Source organism: Anser anser, assembly GCF_964211835.1.
Source record: "Anser anser genome assembly, chromosome: 7".
NCBI classification, from domain to species: Eukaryota; Metazoa; Chordata; class Aves; order Anseriformes; family Anatidae; genus Anser; species Anser anser.
Window position 1 is genome coordinate 30842569 of NC_139727.1, and position 19720 is coordinate 30862288.

General features: G+C 43.1%; 2 protein-coding genes and 1 long non-coding RNA gene across 5 annotated transcripts in view; 2 read left to right on the top strand and 1 right to left on the bottom strand.

Moving 5' to 3' along the window:
- The window catches only part of MXI1 (MAX interactor 1, dimerization protein), a 52460-nt gene extending 49486 nt beyond the window's left edge, over nt 1-2974 (top strand). For all 3 annotated transcript variants that reach the window (XM_083844444.1, XM_083844446.1, XM_083844445.1), the window contains exon 6: nt 1097-2974. In XM_083844444.1, the coding sequence (XP_083700570.1) occupies nt 1097-1260 (164 nt within the window). In that variant the 3' untranslated portion in view covers nt 1261-2974. The remainder of the gene's footprint in view (nt 1-1096) is intronic.
- Nucleotides 2975-10170: 7196 nt separating this feature from the next.
- Nucleotides 10171-19668, bottom strand: SMNDC1 (survival motor neuron domain containing 1). The gene is made up of 6 exons (XM_083844447.1): nt 19528-19668; nt 19193-19312; nt 15810-15952; nt 13918-14079; nt 12649-12802; nt 10171-11948 (listed from the first exon to the last, which is right to left on the bottom strand). The coding sequence occupies exons 2-6, from the start codon at nt 19310-19312 to the stop codon at nt 11811-11813; spliced, it is 717 nt and encodes a 238-aa protein (XP_083700573.1). The 5' UTR covers nt 19528-19668; the 3' UTR covers nt 10171-11810.
- LOC310902614 lies at nt 13973-14749 on the top strand. The gene is made up of 2 exons (XR_014586817.1): nt 13973-14106; nt 14375-14749. It is a non-coding gene; the product is annotated as an uncharacterized lncRNA (long non-coding RNA).
- Nucleotides 19669-19720: the final 52 nt, after the last annotated feature.

Sequence of the window (19720 nt, forward strand, 5' to 3'; positions counted from 1 at the left end):
AAAATACGAAAGCATCAGTTACGCAAAGTAATTTGCAGTGGTCACAAGATGGTAGATAAATACCTGATGTTAAAGATGTTATATGCATTGTCCCTTTTTTGTATCTCTCAGCAACACAAAGAGAATATCTAAGAAAGATATTATTGGGGCTGGAGCAGATGTTGCAAAGCAACTTCTCATGCTCTCCAATATATTTCCTGTATTTGGGCCTACCGTGGCATAACCAAGCAAACTGTCTCTTAAAACTCCAAGAATCATTCTACCACCAACCCCCTTTCTTTTCCAAGCTTCCCATACTGTTCATCTCAGTTAAAACTGGATAGAGATGGTCTGAATGGCTAACTGAATTCAGATAATTTTCTTTTTTGAAACACCTCTGCTGTGGATCCCAGGTGGGCACAGTAGATAGCTTGATATTTACTAACAGACTCAAGCATGCCATGTAGTTCGGGTTTGAGTCTACAGTTTGGAAAAAAAAATCCTTTTGGAAAATTCCTGAATGCTATGGAAATCAAGATAATCTGCTTTCTAATACCCTCTTAAAAACAGGATTTAAGCTCTTAGGTCCACTCAGTAGCTCTGAAAGTAACTCAGACCCTCATCTTAATGCATTATAATGCCCATTATAATGGGTGGTCCCACCTTTGGCAAAGTGATATCAATCGAATAGCATGTTACAGGTAGGGGTAACTTTAGGGGTGACTTATGCTCTATTTTCTCTCTTGTCCTCTGTTCTATCTGTGTTTCTTTTTTGTTGTTGTTTGTTTGTTTCCAACACGGGGGTAATACCGTTCCAAAGAACAGAGGCAGAGTAACAAGTTCAGTGCATGAGATGGCCCACTTATACTGACAGTGTGTTTTGCATTCTGGAGGAGTCAAGCCCCTTTGCAAAGTCCCTGTGAAAAGCTCCAGGCTGATAGCTAGTCCTTTCCCAAATCATGTCCATAGCCTATCCTACCCCAAGGGAAAACACCGAGAGTCTTCCTGCCAGGCTGCTGCTGCAGTCCTGACCGGGGCAGTCCTGGCAGCTGGCTTGAAGGAAGCAGTTGGGTTTGTGATGCTAACCTGTGTGTGTTTCTCTCATTTCCCTTTTTAGAAGAGATTGAAGTGGACGTTGAAAGCACAGAGTTCTCCCATGGAGAAGTGGACAATATCAGCACAACCAGCATCAGTGACATTGATGATCACAGCAGCTTGCAGAGTATTGGGAGTGACGAGGGTTACTCCAGCGCCAGTGTCAAGCTCTCCTTTGCTTCCTAGAACCAAGTGAGATGACAGTGCAGGGCGAAAGATTTCACTGGGGTGATCAAACTGGGTCCTAGATGCCAGTATCCTCTTTCAGAAATGACACGTTGACAGCTAGTCCTGAAGAGACCTGTAAATAAAACCTTTGGGGTGAGGGAAGAAACCCACGTGTTCATTTGGTCACATTACCAATCCCAATTCCTGCTGGCCAAAAGTTAGACCAAACCCTAGTCCCATTGAAGTCCGTGATATCCATTTGTTTCTGTGGGACCTGGATCTAGACCTTAGCGATGAAACACTTTGTTTTGAATTTCTTTGTTTGAAAGAGGATACTAGAGACTCATCCCTCTCTTTCTGTCATGAGATCTGAGAAATGTCAGAATTTCTTACACTGCATTCAGGTTGAACAACCTTGTTTAGGCCCTTCTGAAGAGCTTTTGTGGTCCTAAAAGGACCATGTCCTACAGTTTATCACAATCCAATGCTGTCGTAATGTAATAGGAAATCTGTGAGGGCATAAGTAGCCTAGAAAAAACAACAGTAATGATTAAGGTCTCATTCTGTGCCCAGAGAGAGGGGCAGTGAAAAGAGATGTACAGGAGAGAATACCATTCAGCTCAGCTTTCTGTTGGACATCATTTAAAAAGCAAGTACCTCTGACGCGTGGCTAAAGCGAGGGGTACACGCTTGTAATCTACCAGCACATCATGGGCTGTGTCGTACTGTGACAGCGACAGCAGATCTCCCGGTAGATGCGTGCCCACGCGCAGGCACACAACCAGCTGAGGGCAGAAAGAAACCAGCACACACGAGAGGCGATATGCCAGAAAGTCGTGCCCAGATACTGAGCCACTATGACCTTTTTATTTGAAGAGATTTTTTGATAAACGTTTGTAAATGTGTTGGGAGGGAAAACACCCCAAGTCTGATGCGTCTTTTTAGAGCTTGTCCATATTAAACCTTAGATGTCTTTTATATGAATTTACGCCATGAGAAGATCTCTGTTTTGATGAAGCACTTGACCCAATGAAATGCAAAATGCTTTTTGCCGTGCACATAGTGGATGAAGGCTGTGCTAGCTGGAGAAGGCCAAGTTCGGTGAGGGTTCCTTTGGTTTTCTTTTTAGAATCATTCCCTCTGCTGACTTTTGAAGTTCCAGTCCAGTAGTTAACCTAGTTAAGCTCAGCACGTCTCTCACGTTAATGTAATGTTTTGACTGCACGTCCTGTTCCCAAGGGCCTTGCCATCTTACCTGTGCAGGTGCTGTTAAGAGCTATTCTAGCAAATGTTTTCTAATTTTCTCAGAGATGAGCATTCTAACCTGCACTTTGAGGGCTTTGCTGTTTTTTATTTTTGTCTTTTTAATGGCCAGGATTATTTCGTTTTTTCCAAGTTTTAAAAACCTTGATAGAGTCCTCACCTATGGCATTGTTTGAAACTTTGTATATCCTTAAGTAATTTAACTACCCCTCATTACTAAGAAAAGAAGAGGAAAAAAAAATGCTTTATAAAATTCATAACTTATTGCTGATTTGAATGGGTTGTTAATTTCAGTCCTTTAGACTTTATTTTATTGTTTTAGGTAGGGTTGGGCAAAAAGAAGTAAATAAAGTAAATAAAAAATAAAGACAACCATATTTAGCAGTGCAGTGGAATTGTGTTTAAATGTTAGCATATGGTCCCCATTAAAGTAGCACTTTAACGCCATTAAACATTTCTGTATCCGAAATGAGTTGTGTTCTTCCATCTTGGTCATTCGTATCACTTCAGCTGACCCTTTGTTCTTCTCGTGCCCTTTGATCCTGTGAAGAGAAGATCCTGAGTGGTTCTGCTGTCGAGTTATGCGTTACGGTGAATTGCCTCTGTTTAAATATTCCCCTGTGTCCCCCACTCTTCTCCAAAATGTGTTGTCCCTTGTTAAGAGGCACAACACCCGTGCTTGAGTAGAGAAATAATCTTTCTGTGGCTGTGATGAACTATTTCTGGTTTTGTGTGGTTTTCTTTTTCTTTTTCCTCTATTTTTATTAATTTGTTTATTGAGTCTGGGTCAGGTTGCTGTTGTTAAATGTGTTCTCACTCGTGCGTATGTAACACAGCACATCTGTTCTCCTTCCTTCTGGGAGGTGACCTGGCAGGAAGAGGAGCCTGTCGCAGGCTGAATTGAGCTCCAGGTTAATTAATAGGGCCCGAGGGTTTTGGAATAAGAGCACCCTTGTGTTTGGGGTCCACATTATCTGCAGATGACAGGAGTTTGGGACAGTCTTCTGAGTGATGAAGAGAGGAAGACTTCAGCTCTAACAAGGCCTGACTTATTCATTATTGCTCTACCTGAAAGTGTCTTTATAATAATAACTGCTAAAGACAAGAGTTAGGTTGCTTTGGTGCTGGAGGGTTCGTTTTGGCAGGTCATAGCAGATTTCAGGTAGTGTTTGAATAGTTCTTGCTCGATGAAAACATTTCTCTGGCTTTTTGAGGTTGTGTTGCGCTGCATTACTGCACTGCAGGCTTTCTGGCCTTTTGTGTGTGCTTGCACCCCACACGGTCTGTAACGCTCATCGTGTCAATGTGTTGCTCTGGGCTGTTACACCGAACGTTCAAGGTGGCGGATGGGCTCAGAGAAGTTGCTATCAATTACTTCTAGATGATAGTACAGGCCAATCAGTACGGTTATGCCGGATATTAGTTAAATGATCGTAATAGTTCCTTCTGCTCAAAAATGTATGAATCTCCTGAATTTTCCCCATTGTGGCAAGCCAAAATAGCCCAGTGTCCCCGATCTGCTTTAAGATCATGTCAGCTTTCAAAGTGTCCTCAACTTTCTAGTAGCAGCTCTGAAATCTTGTGAAGGAGTAAGTATCCACAGGTGCAGACCCAAAGCCTCGAGGGGCAGGTCTGTCATCCTTTGGAAGCCCTCACATTGCTTAACTCTGAGAGAACCCATAGAGCAAGTCAAATTTATGGGTTTTCCTCAGAGAGGTGCTTGCAGCAGCTTTCTGTCCCTCTCTTCTTTCTTGGGTGCTGTTCTGGGAAAGAAGCAGCTTTCATACCGATGGTGGAAGTCATCTTCGTGGTTACCCAGATGTCACCTGAACGTGCTGTATAAAATTCCACAACACAGAATTCAGGACAGTTTTGTCCAAACTCACTTTTTAAAATGAAAATAAAACAAACAGTTTTTTTCATTTACCTGACAAAAATAATGAAAGCATGTTGCTGATTGGGTTTCCAACCCTGGTATTTTTTTAATGTGTGGTAGTGAGGGATTCATGCTGCCTCTGAGGCCCCGTTTCGCTCCTGTGCGAGTAAGGTGAAACCCTTCTCTCCCAGTCTCCTGTGGCCCTAGGTGTCGGTCCACTACATTAACTGTAGCTCCATCCAGAATAATTTGTATTCTTACCACACGGTACTGTGGGCACGGAATCATGTTTCCTTTTCATCTTTGCAAAATTGAGTGAGATTCTTTCTATGGTTTTCTTCATGCATGCTGTTGTTTTTGTGGTCTGTTTCTGTTTGTGTTAAAACAGGAGCCCTAAACCTGTTTAATTTTACAGGAATACACTGCCTTTCCCTATAAAAGAGAGTCAGATGTGCTTCCTTCAGGCAGCTTGCCCACGCAGCACACACACGTGCACACACACACACACACACCTCCTTCGTAAGCTCATTCTGGCAAGTCCTTCCCCTGCAAATTACATCTCTGATGGGTTCTTTTGCTACAGACAAACCCATTAAAAAGACCATCCAGCATTTCCCTCCTTGTGACACAAGCGCATTACAGTATGTCATCTCGTGTCTGCACGCAAGGTGGAGATGGCTATCGGGCTGCATTTGTCACGGTTTTCCCGGGGCGAGTTGTCACTTGAAGGTCATTTCGCTGTCCCTTCCATTAGAGGCATGTCACTGACGGAAGGTGGTCGCAAATCTGTCTGTCTCAAGAAATCTGCAGGTCAATGGAAATGAGGTTAACTGCACATATGGATCATTTTCCAGGTTTTGTCGTTGTGCTTTCATTTGGTTTGGTTCCTAATGTCTGGTACTGGACTGCGAGCTCCAGCTTTTCTGCTCTTTGTTTGCTTCTACATGCTGCTCCCTGTTTGCAGGCTGTGTTTTTGTGTTGCTCTGTTGAAACTGATGAAATATTTGGATATTTGGCTTCAGTGGAGGTGGGATCCATCTTGTGCACTAAATGGAGAATCTTATTTTCCCCATGACTGTAAGCTTTTGTTGTTCCATCTTTCTGGCACCAGCTGTATGTCATTGGAAAGAGAAATTTAGGTAACTCCCTGGAAGATGGTGATAAAAAATACGACTTTATTCTGAGTTTAGGGAGGTTGGAAATAATAATAATAAAAAAAAGTCCATAAATACCAGAATAAAGTCTGATTTTTTTTCCTGGGCCTTTGTCTTGTGGGCAGATTCTCTGGTGAGTGATAAATTGAGCGCTCTGACAGAGTGACCGAAACTCCTCTGCGTCTGAGATAAATTCCCTGAATTGTCCTGTGGGCCCTGGGGGAAGAGGAGTGCATCTCTCTTCCTCTCTGTTCACCAGCCTGTGCAAAATACCTCAAAAATGAATGCTGTTGCAAATACTGATGTGCTGTCAGCTCTGCTTGAAATGGGCCGATAGAGCTGAGCGATGGTTGGAAGGACGGACGTAGGGCAGGAGAGTGGCTGACTGCACGCGCGGTGTTTTCCTTTGGAGGTACGTGTTCCAGAAAGGCCTGCAGATGGTATGTACGTACTGCTTGTTTATTTCCCCCTGAGAAGAGGACTGGGCTGTGTAGTAGGCAGAAGGAGGAATACAGAGGCTATGGGTATCGGTGCTATGGATGTACTACTGAACGCATGGTTTTTAGGGCTCCCGTCTGTGGTGTTGCTGTGGTCCACCACAGCTGAGGAGTTACCTGAAAGGAGGGATGCTCCTTTTGGGGTCCTTTGAAAAAGGCCGAGCAGGAGGAATTACTGGGCAGCCCCTTGGAAGGGTGGCTGTCCCTGTGAGGTGTGTGCTGCCGTCGGTGATATTTTAATGTAACACTATGCTACCGCATTGGAGAACGCCGGCCCCTTTGGTGGTAGCACACGCGTGAGGCCCAGAGCCAGGGCTGCCCTGGGAAGGGGCAGCGGCTGTCCTGTGTGTGGGCAGAGCTTTGGGCCTTGCGGAGCCTTCTGTGCGCCTCCGTAGCGCGGTGGGTTTGTGCGTGTGTGGAGGGAAGGGAAGGAGCGGGGAGGCTGGCAGCCGAGCTCAGCAGGAGCCATTTTGTACACGCCGGCCCACTGCGGAGGGGGCTCGTGTGAACTTTGCCTGTTGGGATCCTCTGCTAAGTAATTAGGCCAGATGCAGATCCAAATCCGTGCTTCTGCTGAAAGGGGCTCCACGCCAGCTCCATGGGACCGCGTTAGATAGCAGAACATTTCTGCGCGTGGCCTGGTGCTCCCAAACGTCCCGGGGTGAGCTGGTTCACGTGGCCTTTAACAAGTCACTCACCATCTTGGTTCTGTCCCCTCATCCATAAAACATGGATTGTAGTCTGCTGTGCTGCAGCCGTGCAGCGAGGCTGCACTGTAATGTGGCATTTACTCTGAGGAAACAAAGCACTGCACAGGATTTATGTCAGCTCTCAGCTGGGTGAGGGAAGGCAGCTGCCTCAGTGACTTTCAGGGGAGCATGGGATGGTCCCAGCCAGCGCTTGTAAGGCCGTGAAGTGTGTTCACATGTTGGAAGCGTGTTAGCTGAGTAAAGGGATCAAGCAGAGAGGAATGATGAGTAAAAGGCAATAATACTAATCCCACCTCCAGGCGTGCTCCCAGTTTGTTGTTTGTTTTTGCAATAGGGTTCTCTGGGATGTCTCATCGTGTGGATCTGACTGATGGGTATGGGTCTGGAGGACACTGGCATTTCCTATTTCCTTCCAGCTAGCAATAACTCTTGCGTGCCTCCTCCACAAGGTGATAATTACAGGGATGGCTTGAGAGAAGACAGGTTTAGTGTTCATCTGCTCTTCCCTGCTGTGATTCCTACTGAAAGACATGTTAGTGAGCCAGAAAGCCACTCCATGCGTGTGCTGTCAGCTGTGGGCCAAATTGGCCCCTTTAATGCCCCATTGGGTTTATGAACGTTGCAGCAGGGCTGCATTTTAGAAAGGATTAGTTTTGATTGTGAGGGACATTACAACAAAATGGGATAAACCATCAAAGCAATCTAGCAATGTTATGGTGTTTTCAAATGTAGTTGCTATTCAGAACATACAGACTTAGCGCATTCCTTGACTTGGGCTACCAGCTAACTACCTAGTGCTTAGTGTAGCTAAGGTTAGGGAGGTCTTTCCATTTAACCCCTTCTCGAAAATACTTGTCTCAAAATAATGAATTGTTTTGAATCTCCTTCTGGAAGGCTTGGTGGGAAAATGTAAAAGCCTTCTGCTCTTCTGGAGTAGAGGACAGCTAGACAAAACCGTACTTGTTGCCTTAGGGAATACCTGTGCTCTGCGGGAACTCGCATCACCTCAATCTAGGTGAGAGCAAGACATTTCCAGGCACTTTCCATTTCCATCAGCATTCATCATGGGAAAGCTTTGCACTTCTGTACGGACTGAGGAATCATAAAGCAAGGTGAGTTCAGTTTAGAATAATTCCTTCACAAGGGGAAGTTGTCCTTTTGTGTAGCTGTGCCTTCACTGAAATGTCAGAACCTCTAGAGTCAAGATGAAGTTGCTTAATCGGGTCATGTGTTAATAGGTAGCTAGCTTGGGTATAGGGCATGGATGTTTACCAGAGCTGTGATGCAAACTGCCTTCCTTTTTGCCATGTAATTTAAATGAGGCTTTTTAGTGATGGGATAAAGCTTGCACCAACACTGCAATGCAAACACCACCACCAGTGCCAAGGTAGTGATGCTTCTGTTGGGCCTGACCCCAGAGCATTTTCAGTCACCCCGTGCTCAGTGTAACTGCTCTAAGACACACAAATGGTGGCTGGTCCACAAAGTACTGCCAATGTGCCAGCTCAGGCTAGTAGAGAAAAGTCAAGGGGAAATATAGAAGTTTACCGTATCTTTTTTTGCCTTCCAAACACCTCCAGCATTGAATTGCAGTTGCTGAAGACCTTTGTATTTCCAAATCTCTTGGAGGCCAGACAGCTTCAGAACTAAGTGAAACAGCAGCCTCAGTGGAGTTCCGTGACCATGAGCCTTGCATTGGTCAGTATAATTCCTCTCTTACCTCTATATACTTAATGTCTCAAGTTACTGATTAAAAATCAGTAATATCTCTTTAAAAAAATGTAACTGTGATGGCAACATTCACAGTATTTAATATTGCTACTCTTAAGACTGTTCTAAATGGTTACAGTGAGTTAGGAGTCTCAGATTCGTGCTGTTCTCATTTCCCCAGGAGATTACCATTTGTACAATCTCAGGATTGTGCTAGATAAACTATTTTCTATAGCAATTTGCTTTTAAGAGGAGACATGCGTCCTATAGTGCTCTTCTTGGGCATTAAAGGAACAAATCTGTATTCTGACAAAAGAAATACTTTTCCAAAATGTCTCTAGCTCAGCATTTTTGCATCTTACTTTTATGCTTAACACTACCTCTTCTTCCTTTTGGTATTTCTGAAGTACTGGCTGCTTTATGGTAGCAGTTGCTAGCACGGGGGTAGATACTTAATCTGCTGAGAGGCCCAGAAGTCAAAAACCACTTCAGCTGTTGTAAAGTAAGGAACTTCTGTTGTTGTTTTGGCAATCACCAGTGATGCTTTAAAAAAAATTAATTCAAGCTACATTATTGGGACTATGCAGTTAGTGGCGCTGTGCTACAGAATGAGGGAGAACAGCCATTTAATCAAGCACCATGAGGAATGGCTGTAGCAAAGATGTCAGTTTTAGGGGGTTTGGTTTGGTTTTAAACAAGTGATCTTAAAGTTATTCTCTCTTCTGTAGAGTGGACCACCCCAGCCATAGTGGTTGTTGTGTGTCACAAGCTATTTCAGGTGAGGCACTTGGGGGAAGAAAGAAAAAAGTATATGTAGCAACGGTTTCTGTAAGCAGCATTTTTTCATGGTGCCCAACAGAACTACAGCTAAGTTTAGTAGGCAGCCCAGGTTGTAAGAGGTGCTTTTTTCTACATCAGGCCAGAACAACTGTATTTGAGTTCTGTTAATTTGGGCAGGGAAAGGATCAGCAAAAACCAAGCCCATAAGCCCAAGTTCACCTTGGGCTGGGCTGTCACAATAAGGGAGGGCCGTTGCGTTCTAGTGACTTGCTGTAACCTCAGGTTTGTTTCAGAACTAGGGAACAGTCCTGTGATAGACTATTTGTTACACTTACTGCAAGCCAGAGTACATTATTGTATGGTTTAAGTCTTTCCCTAAAAGTGTTTTTCCAAAAAGAAAACTGATCAGGTAGAGTTAAGGGAAGGCTTACATGGCTTTCTGAGAAACCCAGTTCTGTCTACTTTAGTGCTTTTTTGTTGTAACCTTACAAAGATGCTCCTTTTTGTCTGAAGAAAGTGATACAGAATCTCTATCAAAGCTATCTATCTGTAAAAGATAACAGGTGACTTTCCTCAAGTAGCTGTCAGCATTGCAGAACTATCACCACCGTCATTGCAGAGACATCACTATAGGGTGCAGGCTGCAGTACAAACTCCCTCTCTAAAAAGCAGCAGGGTCTTCCCTCAAATTGTTTTACTATAAATTATTTCTTCTAGTCAAAAGAAAACTCACCCCCCCACACACACTAGCAGTGAAGATGAGGAATTGAATGTGTACTGACAGTGACATAGTCTTGATTCACTTTTGAGTATCATATTCAGTATACCCCCTTTTCTCCATCTGTTCTGTGTAACATCAGCAGCTTCTATACTTGCCTCCCTCCTGCTCATTTACTGTGCCCATGCCACACTTAGGTACGTTCACCTTGTCAAATATATCCAGCAGATTTTAAACACTTTATTTAATAAAAGTTAAACATACAAAACTGAAATTAACACACTTTGTATTCATAAAAATCACCTTCTCCCATTATAGGGAAAACTTTTTTCTATGTATGGATTCTAAACTACCAGTTGTAGAGTTTAGCTTGAGTTGTGACTCAGGTAACTGATGGACAGTTCCACCAATCAGTGCATCAACAATTGCTGACGTGACCTGATCTAGGTAACAAATTACAAAATGAGCTACATTAACATAATATACAGGGAAATAATGGTCAGGGTTAATGGACAAGACACACCCTTTAATTATTTAATGGGGAAACAGCTGATGTACTCTTGTCCATTAACTCAGCCCTAGATTTTACAAAAATAATATCTACATTGTATACAGGGCTACCCATTAACTTCTTTAACCACATTACGGATTCAGAGATGGCACCACTACCGTAAGTGAGAGACAAATAACAGAGGAAAGCAAATCACATAAAATACAAAAAAAGCAAGAGCTTTTACACGTGGTTTCCTGAATAAAATTGGAGGGGCTCAGCAGCACTGTAATACAGCTGAAGTTACAATGAACACTAGGGCCAGTCAGTTATTTACGGACAGAAACTTGGGACTAACCTTCACTCACTCACAACTACGAGGGATCTAGGCATTCATACCTGCTAGGCTTCAGTTCTACTCTTCTAGATGGAGGCAGCCCAGACACAAGGTGTTGCTGTGTGTTCAAGGTCTGTGACCATCAAACCTTTTAGTTTCTAAGAACTACACGAGGGGAGGTGATGATTCATTTCCAAAGCACAACCATCTAGAGTTCTCTCAACTCTAATCCCTGGGGCACGCTTTAAGTACAGTTCCACTCTTGAAACTGCAGTCCAAACATCTTTTCCTATGGTTTTCTGGTTATGTTTCAGTAACTTCCTGTTACAATTTGAGTATAAAAAAAAAGATCTCCTCTGCTTAACTTTTAGTACAGGAAATTTAGGCTGGAATTAAAGTCAGATTTATTGTTTCTAGCACATGAATAGTACTTAGTAATAAGGATCGTACCGGCCCTGTTCTGCCCTCATTCACAGCTGTACAAATCGATCTTCCGTGGATTTGTAAGGGAGTAACTCAGAACTTCCTTAGCAATTCCACGTGACTTAAAAGCTACGATGGAGCCTAGCTCTCTCTACAGCACTGCAGCAGCTCTGTAATGCTGGGCCTGTCACCGAGACCAGCAGACAGCACTGTGACTACAGAAATGAGGGAGGCTGTTACGGTGCCATTTTTATACCACCACTTTTCTTAAGGACAGAAAAAAGAAAAGAAAACTTTACCACCAGTATGAATGGAAGATTCTGGAGATCAAGCTTCCAGGAAACTACTGCTTTCTGCATAACAGGGTGCAGCAGTTCATGAAAGCATTTACCTGCAGAATGTATTTTAATGCAGCTACAAAAAGTTCAATGATTAGGGGAAATCAAATCAATAGTTGGAAATTTAAGGCTCGTATCAGCTGAAGCCAAAGTGATGGTGACAAAATGGACTACTTTCTATGTGCCAACAAATAATTTACTTTTAGAAAAATATAATGGTAAAAAGATAAGTGTAAAGCCCTGCAGAGATGAAGTTCCACCTTTTTCCCCTGTTACTGAGGCATCAAATGCCTGACATTATATTTAGAGGTATCTTGATACTGTGTCATAGGTTTGTCTGCAATTCCACATGTTCCAACTCCAACCTTGCCGGTTACGCTCTCTGGAGAAGCAAAAATACTCCTCTTTACCTGCAAATGAAACAGAAAACACCGTTTCTGAATAACGTCTGACTTGCTTTTAAAAATGAGCAAATATTACCATTTGAAGTCTTTCAAAATCCTCAACTTCTTACTCTAGAAGCAAGCAAGCTTTCAACAGGGCTAGCTCATCTGTGGCACATCACAAGCAGATGAGACAACAGCTGGGAGCTTCCTGGCTGGCATGTACTGGATGTGATTTTTGCACTTTGTTGGCCTGGGTCAGACCGACAACGAATACAAGTCACCTTCCTCGTGAGATGATCTTTGTTCGTTGCTCACAAGGGAGACCAAACTTTTAGAACAATGTCCAGCAGCTCTTGGTCCAGCCATGATAAAAATTAAGTAAAGTTTTAAGATGCTAACTTTTTTGCAGCGTGCTTACTAACCCATGGCAGTTATTTAGTGCTGTGCCTGCTACATCATAAACACAAGAAGAAGTCAGGCTTGTTGGTTTAGACAGGCCTCAGAAGCTTCACTCCAACAAACGGTACCTTGCAGCTGAGAGCAGTTACCCAGTTCTCCAAGGTAAGCGCAAAACCAGGCCTTGAAAGTATATAAAATACTGAACTGCATACTTTGAAATGCCAAAGGTGAGGAAGTTCCCTTTAAAAAACACCGCCACCTCTCTCCCCAGTTACGCACAGAATTCTATAACCTGTTACTATTCGCATACAGAGCGCGAACAAACCTGGCCTTTCTTGTTTTTAGAATATGCTCTGTTGTTGAACTGTTGCCACTTGACTTTCTGGTCCTCCCGTTCCTGTTCAAGTTCTTTAATTCTCTGAGCTTTTTTCAAAGCTTTTTTCTTTTTATACTCGCGTTGCTGGGCTATCATCTCTTTTCTGGAAGAAAGGGAAAAAAATACATTTTATGTTTGTGCCTTTCTCCTGATATTTATAGAGCATCCTGTAAGAAACTAAAACCTCTGTAAGAGAGACAATAGTTTTTCCATAAGGACATAAACCATGTAAATATTCTCCACTTCATAGGGGGAGAGAGGAAATAAAAGTAGTAATTTAAAGAACTATATCTTTCCATGCTTAAGCATTGCATTACTCCTTTGTGTATTTGGGCACAATAATAAGAACCACCTGATTAATACCATGCCAAATGCAGCAACCCGTGGGAATGCATGCAATTCATTTCTGAGTCTGGAAAGGAACCTACCAGCACTTCTCAGAAGCATCTAGTGTTTGGAAAATTTAACTAGCCCATCTGAGTGAAAAGCCCAAATTTTTCTAGATGCCTACAGCACTCATATGCTAACCGGTACTGGACAGGGATGGAAGGAAAGGAACAGAGATGGTTTTTTTTCAGTAAGATAAGGAAGTTCAAGAATCAATCTATGCCACACCAGCATTCCTCAGAATGAGCCCCTGGACAAGGTGCCTATAGTAAAGTCTGAAATTGTACTGCATATTTTTGTCCCCAAAAGGTTAAAACATGAAAAATACTTTCTTTGTTAGGCACAGTGGGATATTAAGTAAAGCTCATCTCCCCAGTGATGGGGTCAACGCAGCTATCCCAACACATGGATAGGGGCAGGAGCACAAGTCCTTTGTACTACGTGCACTCAGTTGTGCGCCACGTTACACATCTGAGAGCAGCCTGCTGTGGAGCTGGGCTGAAAATTGCAGGCTCTCTGCTGGCAACCAGAAAGTACTACCTTTTTTTAGTCTACCGGTTCGATATTTGGTATCTTGCAATAAATAGCATGATCTGAGCACAACAAAGCCTATCATGTTATCTTACCAGGATACATCATACATACAATACCAGCCACAATCATCTGATCTGCCAAACGTTATATGCCAGACTGATTTATGATCCTTCACCACAAATATGTGAAGATATCAAAGAGAAATTCTATTTCATCAGCCAATTTTCATAGCTGTGAGGGAGGGTGAAAAAATAAAAAACCAAGTAGCTTTCAGACCCGTGCCTGTATATTACTTACTTGGACATGGGTTTGTTGCCACTGTCCTCTTTTGCTTTTCTTCCCTCTTCCACAGGCTTGAGGTTGAACAGCGGTGTAACTTCAGCATTGCCATATCCAGCAAAAGTGACTGCAGCTGTTCCATTCTCCTCATCTATTTCTTCAATCTCAGCTTCATAACACCTGTAAAGATATCATGGCTGTAAGCATGTGAGTAAAGGTTCAATACTCAGCCCTTCAACACCTACACTGTCAGCCAGCTAATGGCATTAAGTAAAAAACTATCAGCCTTCCTTCTCAGGGACAATACCCAAATGAAACCCAAGAGATCATGTCCTTAAGGTCAAAAGGACACGAGTACAAAGACTGGGCTTGGTTCTATTTGACCTTTGGCAGCAAGAAGCAATGGTCTCACAGTTAGCAAGACTAATGATTAATGCGTGGGCAATCTAATCAGAAATTCTGATTTTGTTTCTAGTTCTGGCAGGTCATGGGACTGGAAAAAGCCCCAGCACGATCCAGCACTCAAGGAACACAGCTTTCAGGGAATTCACTGGGAAGTTTCAGGAACTGTCAGCTCATGGCAGAAAAGGTTTGGTTCCCTTCTCCTCCATATAAAAAAGAATAAAGAAAAACAACTCACGCATTCAAAAATATTTCCCCTTCAACATTTAAAACGTTCTAAGTTTTCTTATTGAATTGAAATCCCAATTTTGAAATTTTAACAGAAACAGGTCCATTTTGAATTTATGCGTATGAAATGCAGTAGTCAATCAAATGGACCTCCTGATGGGGAAGAGGGGAGAAAGCGTGACATTTCCAAGAACATTAAAACAATTTGAGTCTGGATTCAGAACAAAAGGTTATCTCTGAGACAAACTGAGGAACAAAATGAGATGTTTTACAGACAGTATTCCAGTTTATATCTACTAAACGAGTCTCTATAATTTTAGTGGGCTAACGCCTTACGCTGAGCTAAATGATAATGCCTTGCACCATACAGGGAAACCCAAACTGCATGAAGTAAGAAGACAGTCATACAAATGACGTCCAATACTGGCATGCTGAGCTGCCAAAACACCTGCCACTTCAGTGGACACTCCAACACGTTCTTCTTCGAACTCTGATCCTCTAACCCAGTATCAGAGTAAGAGGAATGCCCCAGTGGTGACCAAACACACACAATATAACATTATCTTTTTAAAATTCTTACACAAAGGCATTTTAGTTATTAAAAATCTGTGACAGAAAAATTGTTAATCATTAGGTTTGTTTTCTACCTGAAATATTAACAGTTATGCCAAAATTTGTGTGGTTAATACAAATATTAATAGAACCACATTCCTAATTTTAGAATGTTTATTTCAAAAATTAAGAAGTCAGAATGAACTAATTTGGTTCCCGGAACTTCAAAGGCTAACACAGTGGAGACTAAATTCCAAAGGTCAGTTAATTCTTTAACTACACTGCATAGCCAGTTATTTCATAGCCAAAAGATATTTCCAGTTAAAAACTAATTTCCAATTATTGACACAAACTGAGATACAACAAGCATTTTTCTTGATATTGATCAATTATTATGATAATATAATATTAGTATTATGTAACTTTTATGAAACGCTGCCCTAAGATCAATTCACGGAAGTCTGCCATTTATTACATTAACAGATGGGAATTTACCAAAGGTGCTCTACTTTGACAAGGCTAGTGACAAACAGGGCATTCCTAGAAAATGACCCCACAGCTCTTTGCTTTTCACCTACTTTACTGACCTTTAATAAGAGGAGTATGATGATAGCCAATAGCGTGTTTCTTTTTGCTTTTTAGTCGCCCTAGGGGCAGTACAAGCTGAATGAAAGTCTCTTACCATTGAACTATTTCACGTAACGGTTAGAGAAGTTTTCTACACTTACTGTCCATCTTCACTCCATATTGCCATACATCTGTCCCCAACCTTCCAGGAGTGGCTGGGCAGAGCAGAAGCAGAACTGTCAGAACTTGCAAGAGTTTCTGAAGGTTGTGTCGAAAGGAGATCTTTGGTTAATTCTATGACTTCCTATAAAAGAAAAAATAGCACAGAATAATATCTCAGAACTCTTACCACGAATTTTTTACCCCAAGCTTACAGGTCTGTTTTTCTGAAGTTACTGCAATGAATTCATAGCTGATGTAGTGGACCAAAGGGGGGTGCTTTTTTTATTTTATAAATCATTTAACTAAATTCACTTATTGCCCATGTAGATAAAAAGATCCATAGTCCTCCCTGTAACGTTCCCCATGCCTTCCACAAAATTTCAGAAAAGTTGCCCATTCTATTTTTATGGGATTTCTTTCTAGGGGAATTGTTTATCCATAGGCACAAAGACACAGCTAGACAGCCTCACGGCGAAGTAAGATTAAGACACATCAGCGGTGTGGCTCTCTGTACAGATGGCTGCACGTGATACTGGTTACTGCCCAAAAAGCACACGAGTGGCAGAGCAAATAATCAGCAGGACAGCGCTCTAAGAAAGACAAAAAGTCAAGCATGTACTGCTTCTATTCTCTGTCTAGCCAGCAGTTACTTCCATCTCTTCTGTGCTGGGACTTGCTGAGTACTTTATATAACCTATAAACACACAACTGCTGCAAGCATAATGTAACATCTCTAAGTTTGAATAACCTGAAAAGTGTTTCCTCAAATATCTGCATTGTCTGAACTGACGTACTCAGTGCCAGCACCTTCCAAGACTGCCACTCAGTAAAGCCCTCTCTTTTCTAGAAAGCATTCAGATGCATCCTTAGGAAATTGATTTCTTTAAGTCACTTAAATTGAAGTGTTCACTTTTCTCAAAATCCATGACCTCAAGATTTCAGGTCAGGCCTTCCCTTGCTAATCCAGCGAGGCAAAAACAAGAGAAAAAGGCTTTTAAGTACTTAACAAGTTTCTCCATTTCTTTTAAATATTATTCACTCACAGACAGGAGCATGCTACCCTCCTCAACTTCCCCCCCATATTATATTTGTATTCTCCAAGATCAGTACCACTGATTTTGACTAGAATTAAAAATCAGACTTAGGAGCCAGCACCTAAAAGAACATTTGAACTTTTTGCATAACACCAGGCAACTCTGCAGTTCACAAAAAAAAAAATAACCTTCAGTTCTTAAGAGTATCTCAGTATGAGCCACTGTCACCCTCCTAATTAGCAGGAAATATTTCATTTAAAGGAGTTACAGACAAACAACATTCAGCTGAGGCTCTGTGAAGCCTGAATGTTCCTCACAGCTTCACATCCCGCTGCAGCTGTGGGTTTAAAAAGACTAGCTCAGGTAATAAACAAAAAAGCCTTCATTCAATATCCGCAAATACAGTGCTAAGCACACAAGATAGAAATTCTGTTGCAACTCACAAGATAGCTCCAACACAGTCTCTAAGGGAACAGTTTATTCAAAGAAAGTTTCTCAACAGCAGCGACTACCGCAGCAGCTTACCAAGTTGAACAACTGAGCTGAACAACCGGGCTTGCTGCCATGGCCCCATGACACAGAGTGTGACCTGCAGAGAATGCTAGTCAGAATTTGTCAGGATTTCTCCTCACCACCTGGTCTCTAAAACCCAGACAGAGCTTTACACCCTAGCATGCAACACCCGTGAATATCGTCCCTAACTGCAGAAGATGACAGCTGCCATCAATTCTGCCGCACGCAAAGGGTGAAGTTTGGTCCTTGGCTGCATGGACAGCATCCTAAGAAGTGCTTCAGTGAAACAAAAGGTAAAAAGCTAAGTTTCTTACAATATTTATTTTAATTTTGTTACTCAGCGATAAGCCGAGTATATGAAATGCAGTAGCGCATCCCTGATTATGGTGGAAAAAGATGTTTCAGTTACATAGTAACATTCTGGTTGAACAAAAAAAAGCTACTTAGTCAGGGCACTAAGGCATTCAGCCCATTTCTACAATTGTTTGGTTGACATATTGTCTGTACAACATTATCTATGTCATTGTCAAAGGTGGAACGTATGGATAGCAAACCTTTTGGGGACGAAAGTGTAAACATCTTCCCCATTCTGTGCAGAAAGCTTTTACTAAAAAGTGTGCAAGTTGTCCTTTCACATCAATGATCTCTGCACATCAAAGCCAAGGTCGTGTTGGTATTGGAAATATCATCGCATATGGGTTTTGCTGTGCATTTTAAAAATATAAAAATATACACATGCTTTTAACAGCGTACAGCGAAGGACATTAAGGTGATCTATAAAGTGCCCTGCGGGCACAAAGCCTTCACAATTTAAAAGGAATTCTAAAGATCACCGATTTGAGGCACTACCTGTATTCTGGTTGAAGCTTCATTTTATCGCTGTTATTTCCATCCACCATAGCGGTCACTGAATTTCGCACTGCATACTTGCACATATTTTAAAACTTGAGAGCTAAAGCAACGCACAACAGAAACGAGGCAGCATCTTGCACTCTCACATGAGGTTTCAGCAGTACTGCTGTTCACGCCTATGCCAAGGTGTCTTTAGATAGACAAGAACCTCAGAGACCAGTTACTAGTTTAACATGAGACTGGTGGTCTTCCTGTCACTGAACAGCAGCCTAACGACCAGAAATGTTCCTGAGCTCTTTGGAATGCGGTATGGGCAAACGTTTCAAAAACTGCAGGTGGCAAATGAAGGGCATCTTTTTCCTTTCGTAAGTAAGCCTTAACACAACGGATGCTTAGATGCATAAGGAATTCTGAAATACTCTAAAATTTGCATCATTGCAAGAGCAGGTAATGAACAAACAGATTCTGGATCAATGATTTGACAACTCAAAGCTAAGCGGAAAGGCATCAGGTTGAGCCCACCCATTAGAATTCAGCACAGTGACAAGAAATAATGGTACCCTTTAACCAATGTGTAATTTCATCGGAATAATTTTATGCCTCTCAGGTTTAAGTTTTTCTACTTCTCTGATTTACTGCTATTATAAACTAGCCCCAGAAAAAGGTGAGCAGTTAAGTCCAACCTTTCTGAGAAACACCTTAAAAGAAAACCAAAAAGATAGCAGAGACAGCACTGGCATATCTTTCACCGTTCCTTAGCTAGGGTTTTCAGCAAAAAAAAGTTTGCCATGTAAAATCGTGTGTGTTTTGGGCAATGTACAGGACAGACTGTAAGTAGGTCAAACTTTGTCGGTGCTACTCCCCCACCCAACCATACAACAATTATATGAAATCACGGGAAAATGAAGCACTAAAGCCATCGGGAACGTATTTCAGCCGCGGCACCGGCAGCCGGCGCAGCCACCCCGTGCCGCCGCCCTCACCTGCAAGTCCTTCTTCAGCTTGAGCAGGTCCTCGTTCTCCGCGTTCCCCGACAGCGCGGCCTCCACCTGCTGCAGCTGCGCCTTGTAGCTGGCCAGCTGCTTGGCCAGGTCCTCCGACATCTGCGGGGCACACGCGCGGCGCCACGGAGGAGGAACACACGTTACCGGCCGGGACACACCGGGGGCCGCTCCCAGGCCCAGCACTCCGGGCCCAGCACCCCGCGGCCCGGCCCTGCCCGCCCAGCCCCGGGGCCGCCCCACCAGGCCCGAGAGGCCCGAGAGGCCCAAGAGGCCGAGGCCCAGGCCCGGCCGCCTCCCGCCATTCCCCGCCTCACCTCGCCGTGCCGGGGGGGCCGAGGCCGCCGCCACCGCCTCCGCGTCCGAGCGCCGGGCCGGAACCGGAACCGGAAGTGGAACCGGAGGGAGAACGGAGCTCGCGGGAGCTCCCCTGCTAATCACGTGCGGACGTTGCGCGTCGCTGATTGGTGGAGCGCGGCCAGAGGGCTGGGTCACGTGGGGGGAGAGTGA